A 23,099-nucleotide genomic window follows, 5' to 3' on the forward strand; every position below is an offset into this window, starting at 1 on the left:
GAAGCCAAAAAAAAAAAAAAAGAAAAAAATTCAGATAATTCCATTTAGCTGCTAAATGGTATGAAATACTAGCTTTCTCCCTGAGATTTAGGACAACAGAAAACCACAAGAAACAGTCTACTAAAGAGATGTTTTATATAAGCTTTTTTTTTTTTTTTTTTTTTGCTTGAAAAGATAAAAGGAATATATTAATCTTAAAAGTTGTTGGGTATGAAAAAAAAATAAGGAGATTGAAAATAATAAATTTTTCCTTTTAGAAAATGTTATTAGTAAGCCACTGAGGCAATTCTGAACCTTTCATTTTTTCCCTAATGGAAGCAACGCCTGTTTTTATATGTCTTAGACACTTCATCACTGATAAAAATCCTTTTATTTGAAATACAAAAAAATTGACATATTTACACACAAATGACTTATTTCTGATAATAATTTTGAGGTATATAAACATTAGAATAAAGACTCAGAAACAGTGGTCCTAGAAAAACATTTAAGAAATGTCTTCTGTGGTAACTACCTTCTCTGATTTTTCTTTTACAGTGCAAGACGTATGCCTGTGTTTTAGAGAGTCATCTTATGGGACTTACCATCGACTTCAGCACGGGCTTTGTTTGTTTTGATGCTGCCACAAAGGTAAAGTTCTAAGAAATTTTTCCATCACACTGTTATTATTCCTCGTTATTTCTAATATTTTGAGATACATCCTCAAATTGTCCTTCTCTTTGTTATAGAAACAGATCGTAAAATCTGTCATGCTTTAGTTTAAATTTGAGACTGATTTCTAATTATGTGAGAAATAGTATTCTGTTATTTGCTTGTTATTGAAAAATCAATACTGAAACCAATCTGAAACAAGCATCAGATCTTTATTCTTTAATTTCACATGAAAGCCCACACTGAATCAGCTTGATGGTTTGTTTTGCTGATGTGCCCTTGGTTTTAAGGAAAGATGACTTTCTTAATTTTAGTCTCATCTGTGAGCTTGAAAATAATCTTCCATTCTCTTCCCTTGTTTCATGGGAGGGAGTGTGTGCTTTTACAGCTATTCCACAGTTCCTAGCTTATATTTTAGCTATTGTTTTTCAGGCATTTGTAAAAAGATAAACCAACCACAGTGCAAATGTCTCACCCATCAGCTTTTCCTGTCAGCCTTAAAAAAAACTCAGTAGAACTGATGAAAGAATTTGCTTCATCAAGCAAATACTATGGAATCAATTTCCATATTGTATTATCGCACGTCCAAGTCTCAGTAAAACCACTGAGACCCTGAATATGTCCTGTGCTGACATTTGCACTAATTGCTGGCAAGTCCTAAAATGTGCTCAGGCTTTACTGCTATTGCTTGACACTGCTGTTAATGGTAGAATCTTTCTTCTGAGTGAAACTGTGAAATCTTTCTTCTGAGTTACACTTACCTTTAGTACCTGTTTTCCTTTGAGATGCTGCAACATTGTCACCACCAACTGCTGAAAATGCCCTTTTGGCTCCAGAATTTGTTCCTATGCTCTATCTGAAGTCAACCCTTCCTACCTCATTATTCTGCTAATCCAAACCCCTTTATTCTTCCCACTCCATTCTGTTTGTTTGCAGAAAGTGATGAATTTTAAATTTAAACACTTATATAACCTTGTTTCTTTTTGTTAAGCAAATAGTCTTGTATAATTCATCAATGGAACGTGACTATCAGTTTAGAAGGTATTACACTAAAATATCAGTACAACAGAATTAAAATGCAGTAGCTCTGTAAAAAAAAATGGTTTTCCCCCACACTCCAATAATATTTTTATATATATATGAAAGTATAATAAAGAATTTCTTCTGTGTATCTAACCTAAATGTACCTTTTCAGTTTTACCCTTTCAGTTTTACTCCATTACTTCTTGTATTATATGTACTGTATTGTATTGTATGTTGGAATAAAGCATTACACCATGAATAAAAAAAAAGGACATTGTTTTTTTTAGGTAATCAGGCATTAGGCAATGTGAGATAAGGATGACAATTGCATTAGAAAAGAACAGAAGCAATACAATAGGAAGCAACATAATCTGTTGCCAAGTGATTGCTGCAATTAAAATTGTCAAACAAGCCATAAGGTGAAATGTCTGAAATCTGAGTGTGTCAAACACGTTTTAGTGGGTGCTCAAATAGGAAAAACATTACTTAGTATCCATCAGTTTATGGAAAGATGAAGATTGTAGTGCTCTTAGCCAAAAATTTATTCAGATATCTTTATTATGACAAGTGTAAGTTATGTCTGTGCTGGCAATGTTCTTCAACAATATTGCTAATCTCATATATACTGAAATGCAAACTAGACCTGTATAGGCACTTAAGCTAAAAATGTTATTTTCCACCTAATGAAGTTCATATAAAGAAAACTATGTTTTCAAAAAAAAAAAAAAATTGAAAAAACAATGAGAAATGGAAACCATTTTTTGAGACAGGGAAAACATTAGTACACTTTTAATTAACTTATACCAATCTTAGTAGTATTTACATGTGTGTTTGTGAATTAAGGGTATACAAAAGTCCTAGCAAGTGTTCTATGAATTAACATACTCAGTATTAAAGACAAAAGCATTATTTAAAATGTCATACCATTTGTGAAAACAATATTTACACATAATTATTTATAATTTCTGGGATTTTTTGCAATTTGTATTTGAAAAATCAGTACAAACTATTATCTTTCCACTTCCAGTGACAGGGTATCCACAGCTCCCTGGGGCATCCTGTTTCACTGTCTCACCACCCTGATCCTCTAAGATTTCTTTCTTATGTCCAGTCTGAAGTCTCCCTTCTTCTACTTTAAAAACATTGTCCCTTGTCCTGTCACTGTAGGCCTTGGTAGAAGTTCTTTCTCCATTTTCATATAAAACTCCTTTAAGTACTGAGAAGCAGGAGTAAGATCTCCCTGGAGCCTTCTCTTCTCCAGGTTCAACAGCCCCAACTCTTTCAGCCTGCCTTCATGAAAGAGATGCTCTGATCATCTTAGTGGTCCTGGTCCTCCTCCTATACGTGTTCTCCTCTGTTATTTTGCTGCTGCTTAAACCAAATTCAGCCACTCCTTTTTGGGTAAAAATTAACTTAAAGCCATATTTCATAGAGTTCATGAACAGATTGAACCATTCATTCTGTATTTCTCTCAGAATAACTCAGAGAATAGCCCTGCAGATGCAAGATATTTTAGTGAATTCACAGGTCTTGGACAAGTACCTGGAGGAAAAATCTGCTAAATATTATTAAATCTTTAAAATTCTTATTTATTTAAGACATTTTCATGTTTTGGAAACAAAATAGTTTCTAAGAAGTCCTGTCTAATATTTTGTTGCAGTGGTATCTTCAGTAAATCTTCAGGCAATTTCAGTTTTATACTTATGTGCTCATGGTATTTAAAGTTTTCTTTCTTAATTGCTAATGAAGTGACTGTGAGTTGTCTTTATAAGAGCATAATTACTAATAAACTGAAATGAAGGAAGCCAAGTTCTTGTGCTCATGATTTTTACAGTTATTCAGTTATTCAAATGTTCCAGTTATTTAAGCAGTGCAACAATATTTAAATTTTTTATTCCTCTCCCATTTCAAGTAAGTGAATAGATTTTGTCCAACATGCCCTGACAAATTGCAGTCAAAATTTCACAAATTTTCTAAACCCAAAGCTCACCCTCAGTCTTCATGAACAAGTGTCTAGGGGATAATGGCTCTCATTAAGTTTATGATTTCCAGACAAAAGCCTTACAACCCTGTGTAGGCTTGTTTCCTTTTTTGCTGTCATTTAATCCTTAAATAATACTTAACTATGTAAATTGAAATTAGTGGTTAAAAACTGTCATCTGTGCTAAATGTATTTCAAGTCAAACATCATAATTAGATAAAAACATTCTCTCAGTGTCTGCACAGACCTATGATAAATATGAGTACACAAAGTATTAAACTGAGTTATTCAGAAAAAATCTGTGCTGTGATGTGATTATAACAGCACTAGCATAAATCATAGCTGTTTCTGCTGCATATTTCTCTGCTTTCTCGTATTCATTTTCTGACTGATAGCTCATAGAGTCAACAGTAGTTTGTCATTTGGAGTATTTTCATATGATGCTTTATAAAAAACTGTTGTATTTTCTTGAAAGGAGAATGAACAGCTTTTAAGACTACCTGGTTAAATCTGGTTATGTCAAAATTTCAGAAAATTACTTCTCAATTCAGGTAAAAAAACAAATAAAATTTTGGCCACAAAGTATGTTTTCTCCTTGCACCTTGAAAAGTAATGAAGCGTATATTTATGCCCCTATTCTTCTGCAGCACTTTTCAGAGCCAAAGCACTAGTGCAAAATGTCATCTTTTATTAGCAATGTGTGGTTTGACAGCAAACTGTGACACACAGCCCAAGCCAACACTGGCACGTGTTTGATTATGATAATGTTGGTGATGTAGTCCTTCATTTGTGGTAGTTATAAACCTGGAGTCAAAAAGCCACCTGCTTCCTGTGTTGGCATGCACAGAAATGTAATTCTAATCAATAGGGAGTTTCCTTAAGGCATCTCTTCACTGGAGACTTCTTCCAAAAAATGCCCACCAGCTTTAACCGATTTTATTTGCTTTATTTGAAATACAAGATGTCAAATAGAATCCCTTCACTGAACTTCCCTCTTTCTTCATTGCTGATATTCTGTGAAAAGTGAATTTAGCTAATCTTTGTGAGTACCCTTTAGATATTTTGTATTCTTTTCTGCCTTAATCTCATTTCCCAGATTCTGCTTAGTTACTCCTTGAACTACAAGGTGTCTTAGTATACAGGATCTACTCCAGAAATAAGTTTTCACTAGACATGTTCCATATGCTAAATGTTTTATTTGGTTGGTTTTAAAATATGAAAATTCTAAAAAATATGCAAAAGGTTCTGTGGCAGTTCTTAGAAGTTATATACCAAATTTTATCCTAGATAATTTTTGCACTATTGTGTATCAATGTTTACTGGAGAAAACATTTTTCTCACGTCCTGCCCAACTATATCCTAGCACTCATGTCCTAAATTTGTCTAATATTAGCTAGTATATAGACATCAATGTTTTAATGAACAAATGTAACTCTCATGGGCAAATTTCCGTTAGGTATGGACGTACATAGATACTGTGATGGACATTTATAAATAAGATTTGCAGCTGCAATAGCCACCTTAAGAATTAAGTATAGAGACTGATAGGTTAAAGAGAATAACAAGACATGTACAGAAGTTAATCTAACTACTATTTTGAAAGTGGTCCAATGCATAAAACTACTTACTCAATTGCCATTCAGTAACTGATTCTTAATGTGCTTCCATAAAAAATATATGGGGGGGGATATACACAGAAATATGTATATTACATATATTTCTGGATTACTGACATATTCATTAAAATTTTTTTCCATAATGTGCATATTTGCATCATCAATTCTACTAATAATATATTATGTGTTTTTGTGAATATACATTGCCATATACCTCCCTGAGCAAAGTGCTGTGTCTGTAGTCCATCATATTTACTGATCATTAAAACAGCAGTCAAAAATATTTATTTGTCAGAAGAGGAATAAAGTATCCCTTGTAGGATTGAAAATAAATTAAGGTGCTGCTGAATTATATGGTGGTGCTAGAACAAAGTAAGAAAAGGCTCCATAATGGCCCACAAGTCACCTATCAACAAACTTCAGTGTACCTGGCCTGTGTTCTCTTGCAGAAACCTTCACCAAAAAAAGAGAATATTCCATGAACAATAAATAGCATTGCAAATATCTTTAATTTGGTTTCCATACCAAAAGCCTTTTAGATCACACAGATCAGTATTTCTCTTAATTTCTTTAAGAACAATCTCCCATGTTTTCTAGGGATATAGACCATGTCTGTCTCTTCATGAAACTAATACATATACAGCATATTGAAATAAAACAGCATATAAAAACCTTCTTGATATTCAAATTTCAGTAGTAGGGAAGGCAGAAAAAACCAGGTTCACTGGAAAATGGAGATTTAATAATCCAACTCTGGTGAAAAAATATTTATCCCATGCTTCAAGGTTTAAATGTTGAACAAATAGCTACTATAACTTTAATATAAGACATCAGCATGCTTCATTCAGTTTTATGTTCTCTGGCTAGAAACAAATGTTGGTAGGTTTTCCATCAGCGCTAAGAAAATACAATGTAGTCTTTTAGCATTTTATGTAATTTCAGTAATGGACAAGAACAGTTATTTTAAAAGGGCCGACTTTCATGCTTTTTTCCTTTGTCTCATTTTTGTTCTTTATCCTCTGTGTCCTCCCCTGTCTTTCCCTTTACAGTTATAAAGCTGCAGCAGCTGACAAAGGAAATTGCCTTGGACCATAATTCTTTTGCAGTGAGACACTCTCCAGAGATCAGTAACACAGTAGAACTGAGCATGAACAAGATCTTAATCCTACTCAGTTCCCTACCGCTGCTATAACTCTGGACAAAGTGTCACTTGGCAAGAATGAAATCTTTCTCAATTAGCCATGAGACAAACAGGCAAATTAAGGTGTATCCCAGGCGCCTGAAGGCTCAATTACTTTTATTCTTAGAAACAAGGACCTGGAGGGCTTAAGCTCTTGATTTAGTTTGACTTGTAGGTGTATCATGTATTTTAGTTAGACGACAAACAACATTAGCTTTAAAGGTGCCCAGTAAAGTTTAGCATAATTCTGTAACATATCTCATACATTAAAAAATTGCCTTAAAAATCTTAAAGGAAGAATAATCCAAACAGTCAGAGTATCAAGAAAAAAGGAGGCAGTGTTGGAAACAGCTATAGATTTTTGAAGGTGTGATAGAAAACACAGCAAAGGAATTTGTTGGAAGTAGAACTTGAAAAGTGACCTCGGACATCCTTTCCTTAATAAAGATGGTTTCTTTGTTTACTCCACCATTTACAGGTGATCTGGGATGTAGCTGTCTAATCAATATAAAACACTGACAGACTTAGGCTTTTTCCAAGCATCCTACTGAAGGCCAAACTTCTTTTACTATTATAAAATAAAACCTGATTCATGCCCATGGAATGGCATTGTTTATGATTTCCATAGATCATGTATGTAGACAAGGCGCACTTCATAAAATCATAGGATATCCTGAGCTGGAAGGGACACATAAGAATATCAAAGTCCAGTTCCTGGTCCCGCGCAGTACAGCCCCAAGAATCACACTCTGTGCCTGAGAGCACTGCACAACTTGAGCTCTGTCAGGCTTGGTGCTGTGACCCCTTCCCTGGGGAGCCTGTTCCAGTGCCCAACCACCCTCTGGGTAAAAATCTTTTTCCTGATATCCAACCTAAACCTCCCCTGACATAACTTCAGGCCACTCCCTCAAGTTCTATCACTGTTCGCCACGGAGAAGAGAGCAGGGCCTGCCACTCCTCTTTCCTCACAAGGAAGTTGAATAGTAGTGAGGTCTTCCTTTAGTTTCCTCTTCTCCAGGTGTCTTCAGCTGTTCCTAATGTGGCTTCACGGCAGGTGAAATGATGCCATTGCAGTATGCGGTGCAAACACTATTGTTCAAGATTATTAAGTGTAAATAGTCTTTCAGCAGGAAGAGGGCTGGTCCACAGTGAATAATTTGACACCGAAGAGACAAAACTGTTAAAAAAAATTGAAGGTAGTTCACTGAATCCACAGGACACAAATTAAATGTGTTCTGGTTGAAGATTCTTATGTTGACAAAATACACATTTTATTTCCTAGCTGCAATGCTTAATGTCCTCTGTAACCTAAATTATATATCTATCCCAGAGCCATGGACTAGTCAGAGATTCACATTTCTATGAATATTACTTAGAGCATGGTAAGTAAAAATACAGTCACCTATTTATTCTGTTTTTATTTGATAATCTGATCTCTATTTAGGATTAGAAGAAAGTCCTTGACCCAAAATGAAACAAAAACTCTAATGAATATTTCTAGTCATAGCCCAAACAAAGATAATTACAGTTATTATGTATTTCCACATTTCTGATGTCATTACCTAGATGGGAAGTGATTTTGTTTGATATTATCTTACCAAAATTGTATGTTCCAAGATTCTGGGAATGAGTAGCAAAGTGACATATAATATGAATGTGAAAGTATTTTCTAGAGTGCCTTTAAAAATATGTGTTCTAGATCTAGCGCTATTGCTAAGAATAGAAACAATAATAACTTTCTTCATTTGTATGGCTGTATTACAGGTATAGACGAGTCAATAGCTTTTCTTCCATGTGTCATTTGTATGTTACATTTAAGTACCAACTATAAAATAAAAATATGCACACAGAGAGCATCCATTTTAATTATAGTAGAATAATACTAGCAGAAGATAATAGGCAGTAATTTGTTTGCAAAGACTAGCACAAATGAATCCTAGATGATTACTTATAAATAAAATATTTCTCATTAAAAAGTATTGGTGAAGAATCTTGGTCCCTTATACGTCACAGGAAAAAAAAATCCTGCTAATTCAGTGAATACAGGATTTTGCTTTTTGATGCTTTGTTATTACAATAACATCTCAAGAGGAGTCTTAAATCTAATTTGTCAGCTTGTCTGCACAGTTTATTTGTTTGCATTGCATTCTGGTATTCTTTGAAGTTAATTTTATTAAATGGTGTAAAATGCAAAAGGCAGCCTAAGCAATATATGAATAATAATTGGAAAAAGGATTTATATCTTATTGGTTGTTTCCAATTGTATGCATGATACATACTGTATTTGTTCAAAGAGATTGTCTTCTTACAGTGCATTTTTCAAGACATGGATTAATTATGTCAGATTTTCTGTGGCCACACTGGGACTGTGCAAATTGTGACACTGGTTGTATTTTCAGTGAATGCCTTGGTCCCCACTTGGTGAATTGGACTGCTTGTTGTTGTTCCTAAATTCTATCTCTACTCATTAAATGAGAGTTCACTTTTCTCTCATTCATTGAGAAGCAATAAACAGTGCATACTGAGTTCTCCTCTTCATCTTCCATTAAGGCATCCTAATGTTGTGTGCCATGACTTAAAAGGTGTGCCAGCATCCTCAAGAGTAGCTGATGCCACTGTCTACAACAGAATCTTTTTTAATTCGGTTGCAATTTGTGCTTTAAAAGGAATTGGTATCTGACCCACCTGTCAAATCTATTTTAGGGCAAACAAAAATTTGTTGCTTCCTATAAATGCTGTATATAGAGCCATAAAGGATTTTCAGTGATGCAGGTTATGCACAGTTAATGAGGAAGCCACTTGAAGAGAACATGCTGTTTTTGTCACTAAAAGTAGCCCTATGAGTGCTGAGCTCATTAACACTGCAAACTAGTAAGTACTTCTGCTTATAGTTCATAATTCCTGAAAAATTATTTAGAAAAAATTTATGTAACACACATTTAGGTGTTCAACAATTTTCAAAAAGGCCAGCATGTTTTACAAGTGTACTTATTGGTTGAAAGTCAGTATGTATACATAAATATATTTATACAAAATTATAACAGCCTATGTTAACTTTCTGAAGCAATCATCATTCAACAAATGGTTTCAAGGAACTCTGACATTCAAAGACATTAAAAAATAATGACTGTGACAGTGATGTAGATCAGTTTTTCCAAGGATACCTATACATAATGCAGGAGAATTAGCCTTTAAAATTAGAATTGAGAAGAGTAACCACAGTGAACCCTTAAACACTGAAGTCAAGCTATAGGGTCATGAAAGACATCACATGAAACTCTCTCCTGTGTTAATGTCACTGCTGTAGTTTCACATCTGTGTGAAACTGGTGCTCAGGTGAGTGGGTCTGGTCTCCTTTCTTACTGTGGCGCTATAAAGTAGTATTTGAAAAAGGATAGGTCTGGTCCCTGTTCATTGCTTATGCATTTTGCAGCAATGAAAATGAAAAGAACCACACTCAGAACATATGAAACCAGAGAGATTAATCCAGTGATCCCCAAGATACTTTATTGTGAGCAATGTGTCTGCAGTCACAGCATTTTGTCTGCCTTGTAGACATTTTATGTATACAAAATGGGCTACACAGGGCAGCACTTCAACCTCTCTGGTAGGAGAAAGGATTTAAATGGGTCTTACTGGACATATAATTAACTGATTTACTCAACTTTTGCTGTCTAGAATTTGAACTTCTAGTTTAAGTGGTTTAAGCTATCTGTAACACTTTTAATGTAGTATAGTATATTGAAGTAAACACACATCCAGACTCTATCCTAATGAACCAGTTCTTGCCATTTCAAACCAGGATGTAGTATTTTTAATTCAGAGCTTCTCTAGAAAAAGAAATAGCCAGAGTGATTTGCTTGAAATACTTTGTATTCATGACTTGGTGACTTAAAGCTCTCAACATTTCCCTATTCTTATTTTTGCAAATGACCGATCCCTCATGTGGACAATTTTGAGGGAAAGTGTGTGCAATTTGTTGAAGATCACTCAAAAGGAGCAGATAATTCTTTCATGTGGGAATCATTTAATGCATTGTCAATAGCATTTCTACTCCTTACACTTTAGATGAAGAGTATTTGTCTCTGCAGAGACTAGGTTTGAGGAGCTTGTTTTAGTATCTTAATGTTGAAGTGCAGTTTTGTTGAGATTAGTTCTCTCCACACTATAAACCTGATTTGGAAATGTTCTTAAGTAAGAGCCCTTGCTGAGTAGTAGTCTCCAAAACCAATGCTATGCATAAATTGAAGTGTGTTCCTGAGTTGTGCCTGGGATTTGTTGTGACTGTCATTCTCTTTCCTCTGAATGGGAATGAAGTACATGGCAAAGTATAGAAATGTCAAAGTACCTCAGTTCTATACATCCTTCATCTTCATTCAAACTTAATCTGACTGGGAATAAGGCCAGGTACCCTGGGATTTTGCCTGCACATCTAAGGGTCCTTGTTAAAGCTGCATCTCTGTCCTGGCCTCTCCATATATCATCAGAGAAGAGAAAGATGATAGCTCATTGCTTTGATTGTTTTCTCCTGAGATAAAGAGACAATCAGTGCCCTTTACATTTCTCATCCAGGAAATGACATACCTAAGTAGATTTGCTGTCCCTGCAGAAAGGCAATGGTCTTGATCTTCTGATAAGATTTCATAGATCTGTAAAATAAAAAGGAGTTTACAAAGCAGGTAGGAATATAGCCAGCTGAATGATGTTATGTACCGGATTGTTTTGCTTAGATTTTTTTTTTACCTCACTATTTGTACAATATAAATAAACATCTTTGATCAAACAAAGTCAAAGGAATTTCACACACATAGAAATGAGGGAAGCTGTTCTATTTTCTGTAGCACAGATTGGTGGACTCCGGAGGACAACATTTGAAACAAATAGGATATATTTTCACATAAACTGCCAAATTCCTGTGGTTTATGTGAAACAGAATGTCCTTAACTCTGTTTATGGCAGATGGGAGCTCACCTGTCACACACAGAGAATGAAAGTGGTGCTGAGACTGGGGCTCTTTCTTTTAATCTGGAAGGGGGAACTATATAGAGACAATTGTGCAGAAAAATTCTAGCACTTGCTTTGTGTATGGTGCACAGTTAAGATGCTGTCCTTGTGGTTTCTTTTCTCGTTAGTCCCCTAAGACAAACACAACAAACTCTATTCAGCTTGGTGCAGGGTCGAGGTTTTTGCCAGTCGTAAAGAGACCAATACATCCCAAAGCAAAGGGGCCTGCATAGATTTAGGACAGTTAAAGATTTGATCTCCCCCATGTTCAGTTTAATTCCCAGTAGATACTAAACCATTCATAGATAAAGACTAAGGGCACAGATGGAAGGGTTGTCCTACACCACCGAGAGGGAGTAATTTATTAAGCTTTGTACAAAAGTGTTGCTTTAAGTTTCTGTGCTGTCAGATGCCTGTGAAATTATTGTTCATGAAAGTAGTAGAACAATGTAAGTGATGATGACCTCCTAATTATGTGAAATGCTAGTGGAATCACAGTGAAGCATTTTAAGAATCAAAAATATCTGGATGGTGGGGGATGTCTTTAAATGAGGAGGAAAAGACAACAAAAATAGCTCTTTTCCATTTTTAAGCAAAGTAGTTTAAAATTGTTTTAGTCTCCATAAATCCACACTAAATATAATTATAAAGAGATGATTTTCTAGACATCTGTACATTTTATTAATTGTATATTTACTTTGTAAAGCATTATATCTTTTTCAGCAAGACACATTACAATTCATAATGCAATTACTTGAAAGACCACTGATAAGATTAGAATTAATGATTTGCTCACATTCCTCACTAGAGTTCTCATAAATAAACTCAAACTATGTTCTCTTTAAAAAATTTCTTTTGTTATTTTATCTTTTAAAAATAGAGATTTGTTTTTACTATGATATGCCCTTTATGTTAAGACTAGAATTTTTTAGTATGGAAGGAAGGGTCTTGTATGTCAGATCAACACTTCAGATAGAGTAGCAAATCCACAGATCATCAGTGGAAAAAAAATCCTTCTTTTTTCTTTAAATACTAAATATAGATAAAGGAATTTCAGGGTAAATTTCACAAATGTAGTCTGACAGGTGTTATTCAAGCACCGACAAAGTGTAACATATCTTTATGATTAAAGGAACATCTGACCACAAAACACTACATTTATTTAATTATGTAACATAGAGGTGTGAAAACTTGCCTTGAAAGGATATCAACTATTTCTAATACAATTTTCAATGATAACTACATTGACTTATTTGTGCATGATTTTTTATATTTTGGTTTGGTTTTTTCCCCCTTTAGGCTGTGCTTTGGAGGTACAAGTTTTCCCAGCTCAAAGGTTCTTCAGATGATGGGAAGAGCAAAATCAAATTTTTGTTCCAAAACCAAGATACTAAACAAATCGAAGCAAAGGTAAAAACAATACATTGTTTGTTTAAAGGCAATATACAATTTTCAAAGAAGCTAGGGGAGCGGGAAAGTATAGTAAACAAAGTTACTTGGAAATATTAGATTAACGCACAAACAATGCAAAGAAAACTGATGAAATTGAAGAAAACTGAACAAATTACTTTCATCCAGTTAGAAGTTTTTTGAAATGTGTAGTTAGATTTAAAAATACTAAAATACATGATGCATGGTATATATGGGTTTAGACATGTTTTCCAACTCTCCTCTTTGTCATTGTGATAAAGCTATCTGAGAGCTTGAATACCCTGTTTCTTGCCCTATAAGTGTATCATGAAGAAATGATGAAAAATATATCCTTAAGTCAACCTGGGAGCAAAACTCAGCAAAGGTTAAAAATCTGTTTTTACTTCTCAGAGGAAAAAAAAAGTGTGGATTAAATACATATTTCCCAAGACTGAAGTGTCTGTACCCAGTGCAAAATCAGAAAAGTTGTATTTCCAGGCATGCTTTTGATCCAAGAGTTAATTCATGAAAATAGTAGCTGTGAGAGATTTAAGCTTACTACAATTTATGTCTTTTGAGAATGCAGCCATTTACTGTCTCAATATTTGTGAGCAGTGATCTTCCCAAGGTCTGCCATGGTTGTAACTGCCTTAGAGTCTGGGTCAAAGTTCTTTTTTGACTAGAATCTAAATTTTAGTATAAACCTAAACACTCTCTCATGTTGATATCTAAGCTTTGCTTTTAAAGCAGTTACTATACTGCTTTTCCTGACCATGTTGGAGGCAAAATTGCTGAATGAATGTGATAACAAAACAGTTCCATGAGCAAAAAGGAAATGGTTAAATAAATTGTCTTTAAGTGCTAAATATGTAGAGTATTATAAAATATGTAAAGAAAAAATGCATTTTTTTGGGGATAGTTATATGTTTAAATGCCAGTAGCTACATTAGGCATCTTTCTCCATGTCTCTTTATGCTTCATATTATTTTCAACCCAGCAGCTATTTACTTGATTTTGAGTGTTTTACTCCAATAAAGTACAGTAAAATAAAGGTATGTAAGAGTTCCCATTAAATTAACAACAATAAAATGTGGGGACCACAGTTTTGATACCTTCATGTTCTGCTGCATCTCAAAGATAAATATTTTCTTATTTCTGATTTCCTTCAGAAATATTTTTAGTGGTGCAGAACTTTTTTCAGCTCTAATAAGACAATAAAGTTTAACCTAATGTCATGAGGATGATTTTCTCTTAATATTAAAATTTTATCCTGCTCTTATGTACAGATGAAGGATGAAAGTCATCATTATTTTTCTAATATCTGTCTGCTATTGCTGTCATATTAACACATTATTTTAGCACTAACAAAAATTCATAGGAGTCCAAGAATGACTGTTGGGGTGTTTGGGGGATTTTGGTTTCCTTTCTTTTTTTAAACTGGTAAAATTAGAATGTATTTTTAATACTGAATTACATTAAAAAAAAACCCCAAATAATAAAATACAGATTTTGAAAAAATAGGCTTTTCTAAAGCTTTAAATTATATCTATCATATAAATCACTTGGAGATACATGAGTATGTTGGACATACACAAGCCTTAGAGATATCCTGTGCCTTTATTGTACCTGTTATTATTTCCACTCAAATTGAGTTTTAGAAAATTCTACCAAACTTTTATTAAGGTAGACATGCTACGTTACACCTTATGAAGTCAGGGTATTATACAAACCTGCTAGCATGCTTATTAATATGCTGTCTTGTTTCCTGGTTGCTGCTCTTTACTATAAATTTAAACTTTCACATTACTCAATTTTGAAATAAGAATTTATTTATTTAATTTATTTTCTTTGTGAGCAAAGCATATCAACTACATGCAAAGATGTCAGGTTACATTCTCTTTGGAAGGTGCTGTGGCATTTATATTTAAGCAATTCTATCTATTCCAATTTGTTTACTTATTAAGTATGTTGCTTAATCTAAGAAATGTAGATAAATGTGTCTGTAAAATGAATGTGAAGGTTCTGGGGTCATATATTTTCAACTTTGGCTACCTTTCAATTTTGTGGATAAGCCCCTTCTGTATCCTTTAAATCTTTCATAGATTTAAAGCACTCTTCATCGTAAGGAGAGGTGGAACAGTCTAGCCTCTATTTTCTTGCTTTACATTCCTGAGTCAGAAGTATAACTATTTGTGGAACTGTTGAGTCATTAAGAAATGTTAATCAGATTTTCAGAAATATTTGTAATGCCAGATTTCATGAATACTGTATGCAGACTTCATTTGAAATCAGAGGATGGAAATTTTGTAAAACATCTGTTAAAGGTTGTGATGAATATTCATGCCACAGCTATCATCACCTGTTAAATGCAGCCCTGTTTTGCAGCTGGCCTGAAGACCCAGTGCTGCAGCATTTTCTTTATGATTCTATTATTTTTTTCCCTAAGTTATAATACATGGGGAATAATCAGAATGTGATGAAAGGAGAACTCTGCAGGGAATAAAAACCAAAAATTGAGGAGCCATTGCAGCAATGTTTTAGGGCTCTTTACTTACTTATTCCCAAGCAGCAATGTGGAAGCAGGGCATAGCAGGTAACTTTCCAGACACCACAAATACTGTGTTCAGTTTTGGGCCACTCACTAAGAGAAAGACATTAAGGTGGTGAAGTGAGTCCAGAAAAGGCCAACAGAGCTGGTAAAGGGTCTGGAACACAAGTCTGATGAGGAGCAACTGATGGAGCTGGGGTTGTCTAGCCTGGAGAAAAGGATGCTCAGGAGGAATCTCATTGCTCTCTACAACTGCTTAAAAGGAGATTGCAGCCAGGTGGGGTCAGCCTGTTCTCATAAGCAGCAAGCAATTGGACAAGATTAAATGGCCTCAAGTTGCACCAGGGTAGGTATAGGTTGGATACTAGGAAAAATATATTCACCAGGAGGGTTATCAATAATTGGAACAGGCTGCTCAGGGAAGTGGCAGAATCACCACCCCCAAAGGGACAATCTAGATATGTAGAGGTAGCACCTGGGGACATGGTTTAGTAGTGGACTTGGCAGTGCTGGATTAACCATCGGACTCAATAAACATCCTATTCAACCTAAATTATTCTATGTTTCTATATAATAGCTTCACAGAAAAATATGAGTTATCAAAACCAAATTCTTCCCATCTTCCTTCATTTATAATGCAGAACATTTTGTGTATTTCATGCTTTCCCAGATGTGTGTGATTATGGCAAGTTGAACCTCTGTGATAATGCCCTTTAGCTTTAGAACACTTATACATGATCTGCAGAATCGAGTGTCAAAATGCTCATCTATTGAATTTTGATCCAAACTTAGACAAATTTTTTGTTGTTCTAGAAATGTGATCCAAATTGCAGATATACATTTCTTGGGAAAAAAATAAGTATGCATCCACATTTTAAATTTTATCATGCTATCTTCATAATTGTCCAGCACCTTCTCTGTATTCTGGTGGAATATACTGAGATACCAATGTTAATGTTAGCAAAATCTAGGAAAAATGCATTTTGGAGTAAAGTCAAGCACCATGTACTGGTGGTTATCTGTTAGCTGTTGTTGTTGTTATTGTTGTTGTTGTTGTTGTTGGGAAAAACACTTGCCACCAGAGTTTATATTCTTAAGTAAAAGAAAGTCCTTCACTGACACTGAAGAGCTAAGATTTTTATGATACTGTCAACATTTTTTATTGTGTGTTTCATGCCTGACTTAAAAAATTCAAAATGGCATGCCTTGAGACATACAGCTTGTGCTATGGATTTAGTTAGAATTTGACTTATTTCCCAGTATTGTTCTTTTCAGCTTTAAAATAATTTTAGGTATTTAAACATTTCAAATACTGCCTTTTTTTCCTGTAGAGACATTGTACTCATGCTTTTTTCTTTGGCTTCTCTCTAAGCGAAATTATGTTATTGTAAAGATATATAATGTAGAATAAAAGAAATGTGTCCTTATGGATTTAAGCAGTTCCAGTCTAAATATCTGAACAATAATTGCCATAGGTCACAGCAGCGGGTCTGTGGCAGGGGGCCTGAAAGCAAACACCTAACTTAGAAGGTATCTAAGGCAAGGTCTAAGTGGTTTCTGACAAGAAAACCACTTAAGGGTAGCATTAATCACTGATACCCCTTAGACATTCCAATCTGTAGGTTATTTCCCAGCTGTCACTCAGCAGGAGATATTGCACAATTTTGCTCAGTGAGACAAAATTTTTATGAGTGAGAGCTACAAAATAGAGCTGTCACCTTGACAGAATGTGGAGCCAATGTGTCCCTGTATTTGTTCTTACTGAGCTGTTTGGGTTAAAAAAAGAACTAACTTGGGTTAAAAAAAAAAAAAAACAAAAAAAAACTAAGCACAGGAGGGCAAAGCTTTCTCTGCATCTGTACGGCTTCCTATCTAGTTTCTTATCAGTTTACCTGTTTGTTTAGCTATAGTTTAATGATCTATTAGTGTCTCAATAGTATCACAGCAGCTTCTGGAGGTGATACAAAATCTAAGGACTGTAATAAACTCAGAGTGGTGTGACCTTCAATATAACCTAAGTATTAGATGTTTTGGACAAAACAGAAGAGCACCTTAAATCTTTAGGAGTTCCTGTTTTGAGATAAACATATGCTTCCAAACATAGGAGTAAATTATGTGTATAAAAATCAGCATCTTATTACATTATTGAATTTTTACCAAGCTGGGAACTGAGGGTCATTCTGTGCTTGATAAAACACGTATGACTCAAAAGCTGCACTTCAGTCTGTGCTTTCACCTCCCCAACTTGCAGCACAACAGTTCTCTCAGAAAAAGGCAAAGCCACATTGCTGTGCTGCATCAGGTGAGCTTTTGTTCACAGATTGGCTGAACTCCTAAGCTGAGCAGTACAAAACTGAAGTGGGTACAAAAATAAGTTTATCAAGGTGAAGGTCCAGTCATCAAATATATCTATATATCAAATATATCTATTTGAATATGGAAAACCAAAGAAGGCGCAAATATGGTATCAGCTAAGGAAGAAATTAAACTTCAAGGATTTCACATTAATCTCATTATTAATTAATACTATCTTAGTATTAATTAATGCCAATTAATAGTACTTGAAATTATCTTGTAAAGAAATCTAATCTAAATATCCTGAATGACTACTGATCACATTACTGTGAACAAAATACCCACTTTCTACTGTTGCAAGGTGACTTGATGGGTGCTTGCATCATTTTCCTGGCTGACATTTCTGCTCATTTCAAGTCTGCTCTCCAAAATGCAGTTTTAACTTAATCCATGTTCTTAGCCTTGAGGGTTTTTCAGTGAGCATCACAGTGCTCGTCACATTTAGAGTATCATCTTTAAATGGGTTATAAGTATACAGCCTTAAGATTTTTATAGAGTGATTGCTCAGTTGCAGTTTCTGAATTTTTTAATTCACATTTCTGACCTGTTTTGATTTCTGTGGTTCAGTTTTTAGTTTCCCCATGTCTTGCACATGGATTATTTGTCTAATATCTATTTTAGATCAGATACTATGCAAATTAGAGAGACCATGTAACTCCACTTTTGATGAACAAATGTCTTCTCATGTCAACTGTTTATATATGGATGAAAGAGAAAAAATTTTTAAATATACCTAGGGTACTTCAAAACAAAATTGCTGGATTTTGTAAATGTATCATTTATGTAGTTGTTTCATACTACATAATATATGTATAATACAATGCAATAAGAGATTGCTGAGGTTTGTTGTTTTTGGTTTGTTTTTGTTTTTTTTTTTGGGAAAACTCCCTTTTTTCTCTTTCTTTCTCTGTCTGTTCAATTGCAAAGACTTTCTTTGTAAAAGCTACTAGAATTCCAATATACTTCTGACATTTTCAATGACTGCATCTTTCTCACATGACCTTTTGCCCACTTATGTTGTCCTCAGCAGGAAGTGCAGATGTTCCTTAACAATCTGGTGTAATGACAGCAATGTAAGGTGAGAGCAGTTTAATCAAAAGATAGCTTAGAAAGACAATTTGAAGACCAGAGGGTACACTGATACTCCTCAAAGAGTAGGGTCTTAGCTGAGCTGTACAGGCAACAGTCTGGAAATTGTAATAATAGTAAATTGTGTACTTCTGCATGGCCAAGTAGAAGTGGCTTAAATTAGGATTTCTTTGCTTTTTGGAGGATTCAGAGCATGTGACTTTCCCTACTGGTATCAACTTCAAGGGCTTAATTGCATATTTTTTCATGTTTCTTAGAATTTGTCTGTTCACTTGAAACTTCATCTGTCCCATGTGTGCAGTACACACTACCCTGCCTAGAGGAAAGTGTATTCAGACAAAAATATGGCAGAGGACAAAGTGTGTACAGAAACAACCAGGGTGGCTGGGGGTGCACGAGGGTCTGTGAGTTCCCTTCTGTCTGCTGGCAGCAGTGCCAACCTGGAGACGCCTAAAAGGGCAAGTTCCCAGCAGAAGTGAGGGCATGTTTTTCCTGTCAGAAGCCCTACATGGAGTCGTATCTGTTTGTTAAGGTTTATTGTGATTAGGCTGATCTGCCTGAAAAGTGTAGTTCCTGATGATAATGTCTTGTTCCCATCAATCAGGCTTCTGGGAACTGAGTTGCAGCCATTAATCAGACCCGCTTGTACTTGCCACATACCAGTCAGCCTACTGTGCTTCAAGGTGCTTTAATTTCTAGTTAAAAATGCATGTCTTCATTGGAAATAATAACTGAGCATTTGCTGATTTCTCAGTGCTGTTCTTTGCAGTCAAGGTAATTTCCATGTTGTGTCATTACAGTTGATAACAGTTATCAAGTCGGAACATCCAGAGGATGTTCTGTTGCCTCACCCATTTCCCTTGATGGTCAATTGAGCAGTGGATACTCCTGATGTGTTACTATTGCAGAAAGCTGTGATAACTCTTGGAAATAATTATACTCATGCTCTGTGAAAATTCAGTGTCCAGTAATTATGATAGCAACAACATTATCTAATTGACTTGAACAATTCTCCAACTGTAGCATTTGTTTTAATATGGTTATCTTGTTGAGACATAGGGGGAATTGCAGTCTTTCTATAGATAATACATGCAACTGATATTAAAAATATTTCACGGTTCCACTGAATATTTATTCCCTAATCTAAAGCTTAGGGTGTGTTTTTATAGTACTAAAAAGGTAAAAAAATAAATTAATGAAATGAAGTTAACTGAAAAGCAACTTAATTCCAATGACTCATAGTTGTTATTCTGAAATAGTTTCCATATTTCCTTGTTTCCTCATCTGTGAATGACCATTGTTTTCTTATTTATGATAAATTTTCTTATTTTAAAATTTAAGGGAGGAAAAATCCGCATTGATAGAGTGATAAAATTTCCATCCTCTTTGGGTTTAAAACTGAGAATGTCTCTAAATGGATTAGTCTTTTATATAGACACAGCTGGCAGGTTTGTGAAACTTGGCATAAATTTTTTCTTCTTTATTGAAAATTGGTCATCGGGGAGTTTAAAGAACCTCATGGGCTGTCATCAGTTTGTTTCTGAGCATGTCTGAAGGACATGTGCTGAGGCTGCAGGAGTCCTGAACAAAGCTTCACCCGTTCAGTACATCACTGGACACTGCACATCCAGCTGTCTGCTTTCACGCTGCTGTCCCTCACCCATGAGGGCTTTGTGAATGTCCCCATGTATTCTGTGAAGTAGTGTCTTCCAGGAAATCTCAAGAGGCAGAAAATTGCAGGTTGATGTCCTTTGAGAGATTTAGCAATTTTTGTTGAATTTACAACATTTTCAATATTCTTCTAAACAAATGAGCAAAACCCTGGCACTATACAGCCTGGTAATACCAATGCTAGACAGAAAGACAAGTAGAATATACTGCAGATAGCAATTATTGGCTTCATGTTGCAATGAAAAAATCCGTATGCGCAGTGAATCAAAGCAGAAATGTAAAATCTGTACTGCTTCCCCTAGACTTATATTGAAGTATTGAAGTATTGAATTACTGAGGTATTGAAGTGCCTCTGTAATTGCTTACAAATACAACAGATGTTTATTGATGTCCTGGTTTAGGACAAATTAGGGGAAATCTCCAAAAGGGAGCCCCCCGAACAAAACAAACCTCCAACCACCCCTCCCCCAACACCGGGTTCGGGAAGGAATTTCTCGGAGGAGCAAAGTGGAAAACAAAACCTATTTATTTACAAGTAACAAAAGAACACTCCCCAACACAAGAAAAGGAAAGAAACAGACTTTGTGTATGGTGAGGGCGTCAAGCTTCTCTTGCAAGCTCCAGGTGTCCTGGACGTCTCAGGTCAGGTCCGGAACCGGTCCAGTATCTTCAGGGGAGGGTAAGAAAGAGGGAACAAAAGAAAAGAAAAAAACAGCGCAAAAAGCAGAAAGCAAGCAAGCAAAGCGGCTAGCCAAGCCAAGCAGCAAAAAGCCAAGAGCCAAAAAGCCTGGTCAAGCACTCCCCCCCCCTCTCTTCCCCGCCCCGCCACAGCAAGACGGCCGGGGGGGGGGAAGAGAGAAAAGGCACAGCTGCCAGACACAACACACGATATTGGGATAAAGGCTGTCAACCCACGACACTCCACCCCTTATCCCATATCGTGAGTATACAATAAAAACTTTCATTTCACTTACTCACACCTTTGACACTTACGCATTCCTCTCATCTTACTTGCTCAGACCTTTGACACTTACAGTTTCCTTCTGTCTCACATTCAACAAACAATGACATTCATATATGAGTCTCATCCCACAATCAGGTCTCCCTGAGGTACACACCGTGTTGTTCCATCTTTCTGCATTATCCACCATGTATAACCTGGTCCTTGAGCAAAGACAATCCCACGGATGGGTTTGTCTGTACTCGAGGCAGGGTTGATCCATACTGTCTTTCCCAACAAACCTCTGACATGGGCCACTGGGGCTTTATCCCCATCTACTATATTAAGGAGCTCAGACTGAGCAGGACCTGCTCGGTTGGTGGAACCTCGAGTGTTAACTAACCAGGTAGCCTTTGCTAAATGCTGCTCCCAGTTTTTTAAAGACCCCCCACCCAATGCTTTTAAGGTGGTTTTTAACAATCCATTATACCTTTCCACCTTCCCTGCAGCTGGTGCATGATAGGGGATATGGTATATCCACTCGATGCCATGTTCCCTAGCCCAAGTATTAATAAGATTGTTTTTAAAATGAGTCCCATTATCCGACTCAATTCTCTCGGGAGTACCGTGCCTCCAAAGGACCTGCTTTTCAAGGCCCAAGATAGTGTTACGGGCTGTGGCATGAGACACAGGGTAGGTTTCCAACCATCCCGTGGTGGCTTCTACCATGGTCAGTACATAGTGCTTGCCCTGGCGGGTCTGAGGCAGTGTGATGTAATCAATCTGCCAGGCCTCCCCGTATTTGTACTTAGACCACCGCCCCCCATACCAGAGGGGCTTCACCCGCTTGGCCTGCTTAATGGCAGCACACGTCTCACAGTCACGAATAACCTGAGAGATACTGTCCATGGTTAGATCCACCCCTCGGTCTCGTGCCCACTTATAGGTGGCATCTCTACCCTGGTGGCCTGAGGCATCATGGGCCCATCGTGCTAAGAATAACTCTCCCTTATGCTCCCAGTCGAGATCTATCTTCAACTCCCCTATCTTTGCAGCCTGATGTACTTGCTGGTTGTTTTGCTGCTCTTCATTAGCTCTACTTCTGGGGACATGGGCATCTACATGGCGAACCTTCACAGGTAACTTCTCTAACCGAGTAGCGATATCTCTCCACTCTTCCGCAGCCCAAATTGGTTTTCCTCTTCGCTGCCAGTTCGCCTCTTTCCATCTCTTCAGCCATCCCCATAGAGCGTTGGCTGCCATCCAAGAATCGGTATACAAATAGAGCCTTGGCCACTTCTCTCTCTCTGCAATACCTAGGGCCAGTTGAATAGCTTTGATTTCAGCGAATTGACTGGATTCGCCTTCTCCTTCAGTAGCCTCTGCAACCCGTCGAGTGGGACTCCATACAGCTGCTTTCCACCTCCGTTTCATCCCTATGACGCGACAAGAACCATCGGTGAATAGAGCATAACGCGTTTCTTCTGCTGGTAACTGATTGTATGGCGGAGCTTCCTCAACCCGGGTCACTGGCTCTTGTTCCTCATCCGCGACACTAAAGCTTTCACCTTCGGGCCAATTTGTAATTACTTCCAGGATCCCAGGGCGATTTAACTTCCCAATTCGAGCGC

At 36.2% G+C, this 23,099-nt stretch overlaps 1 protein-coding gene across 2 annotated transcripts in view; it reads left to right on the forward strand.

Annotated features, from left to right (window-relative positions):
- Positions 1-23,099, forward strand: part of SNTG1 (syntrophin gamma 1) — a 319,348-nt gene that overhangs the window by 287,934 nt on the left and 8,315 nt on the right. For both annotated transcript variants that reach the window (XM_058044990.1, XM_058044982.1), the window contains exons 16-17: positions 538-630; positions 12,755-12,865. In XM_058044990.1, the coding sequence (XP_057900973.1) occupies positions 538-630; positions 12,755-12,865 (204 nt within the window). The remainder of the gene's footprint in view (positions 1-537; positions 631-12,754; positions 12,866-23,099) is intronic.

Source organism: Melospiza georgiana, chromosome 1, assembly GCF_028018845.1.
Source record: "Melospiza georgiana isolate bMelGeo1 chromosome 1, bMelGeo1.pri, whole genome shotgun sequence".
NCBI classification, from domain to species: domain Eukaryota; kingdom Metazoa; phylum Chordata; class Aves; order Passeriformes; family Passerellidae; genus Melospiza; species Melospiza georgiana.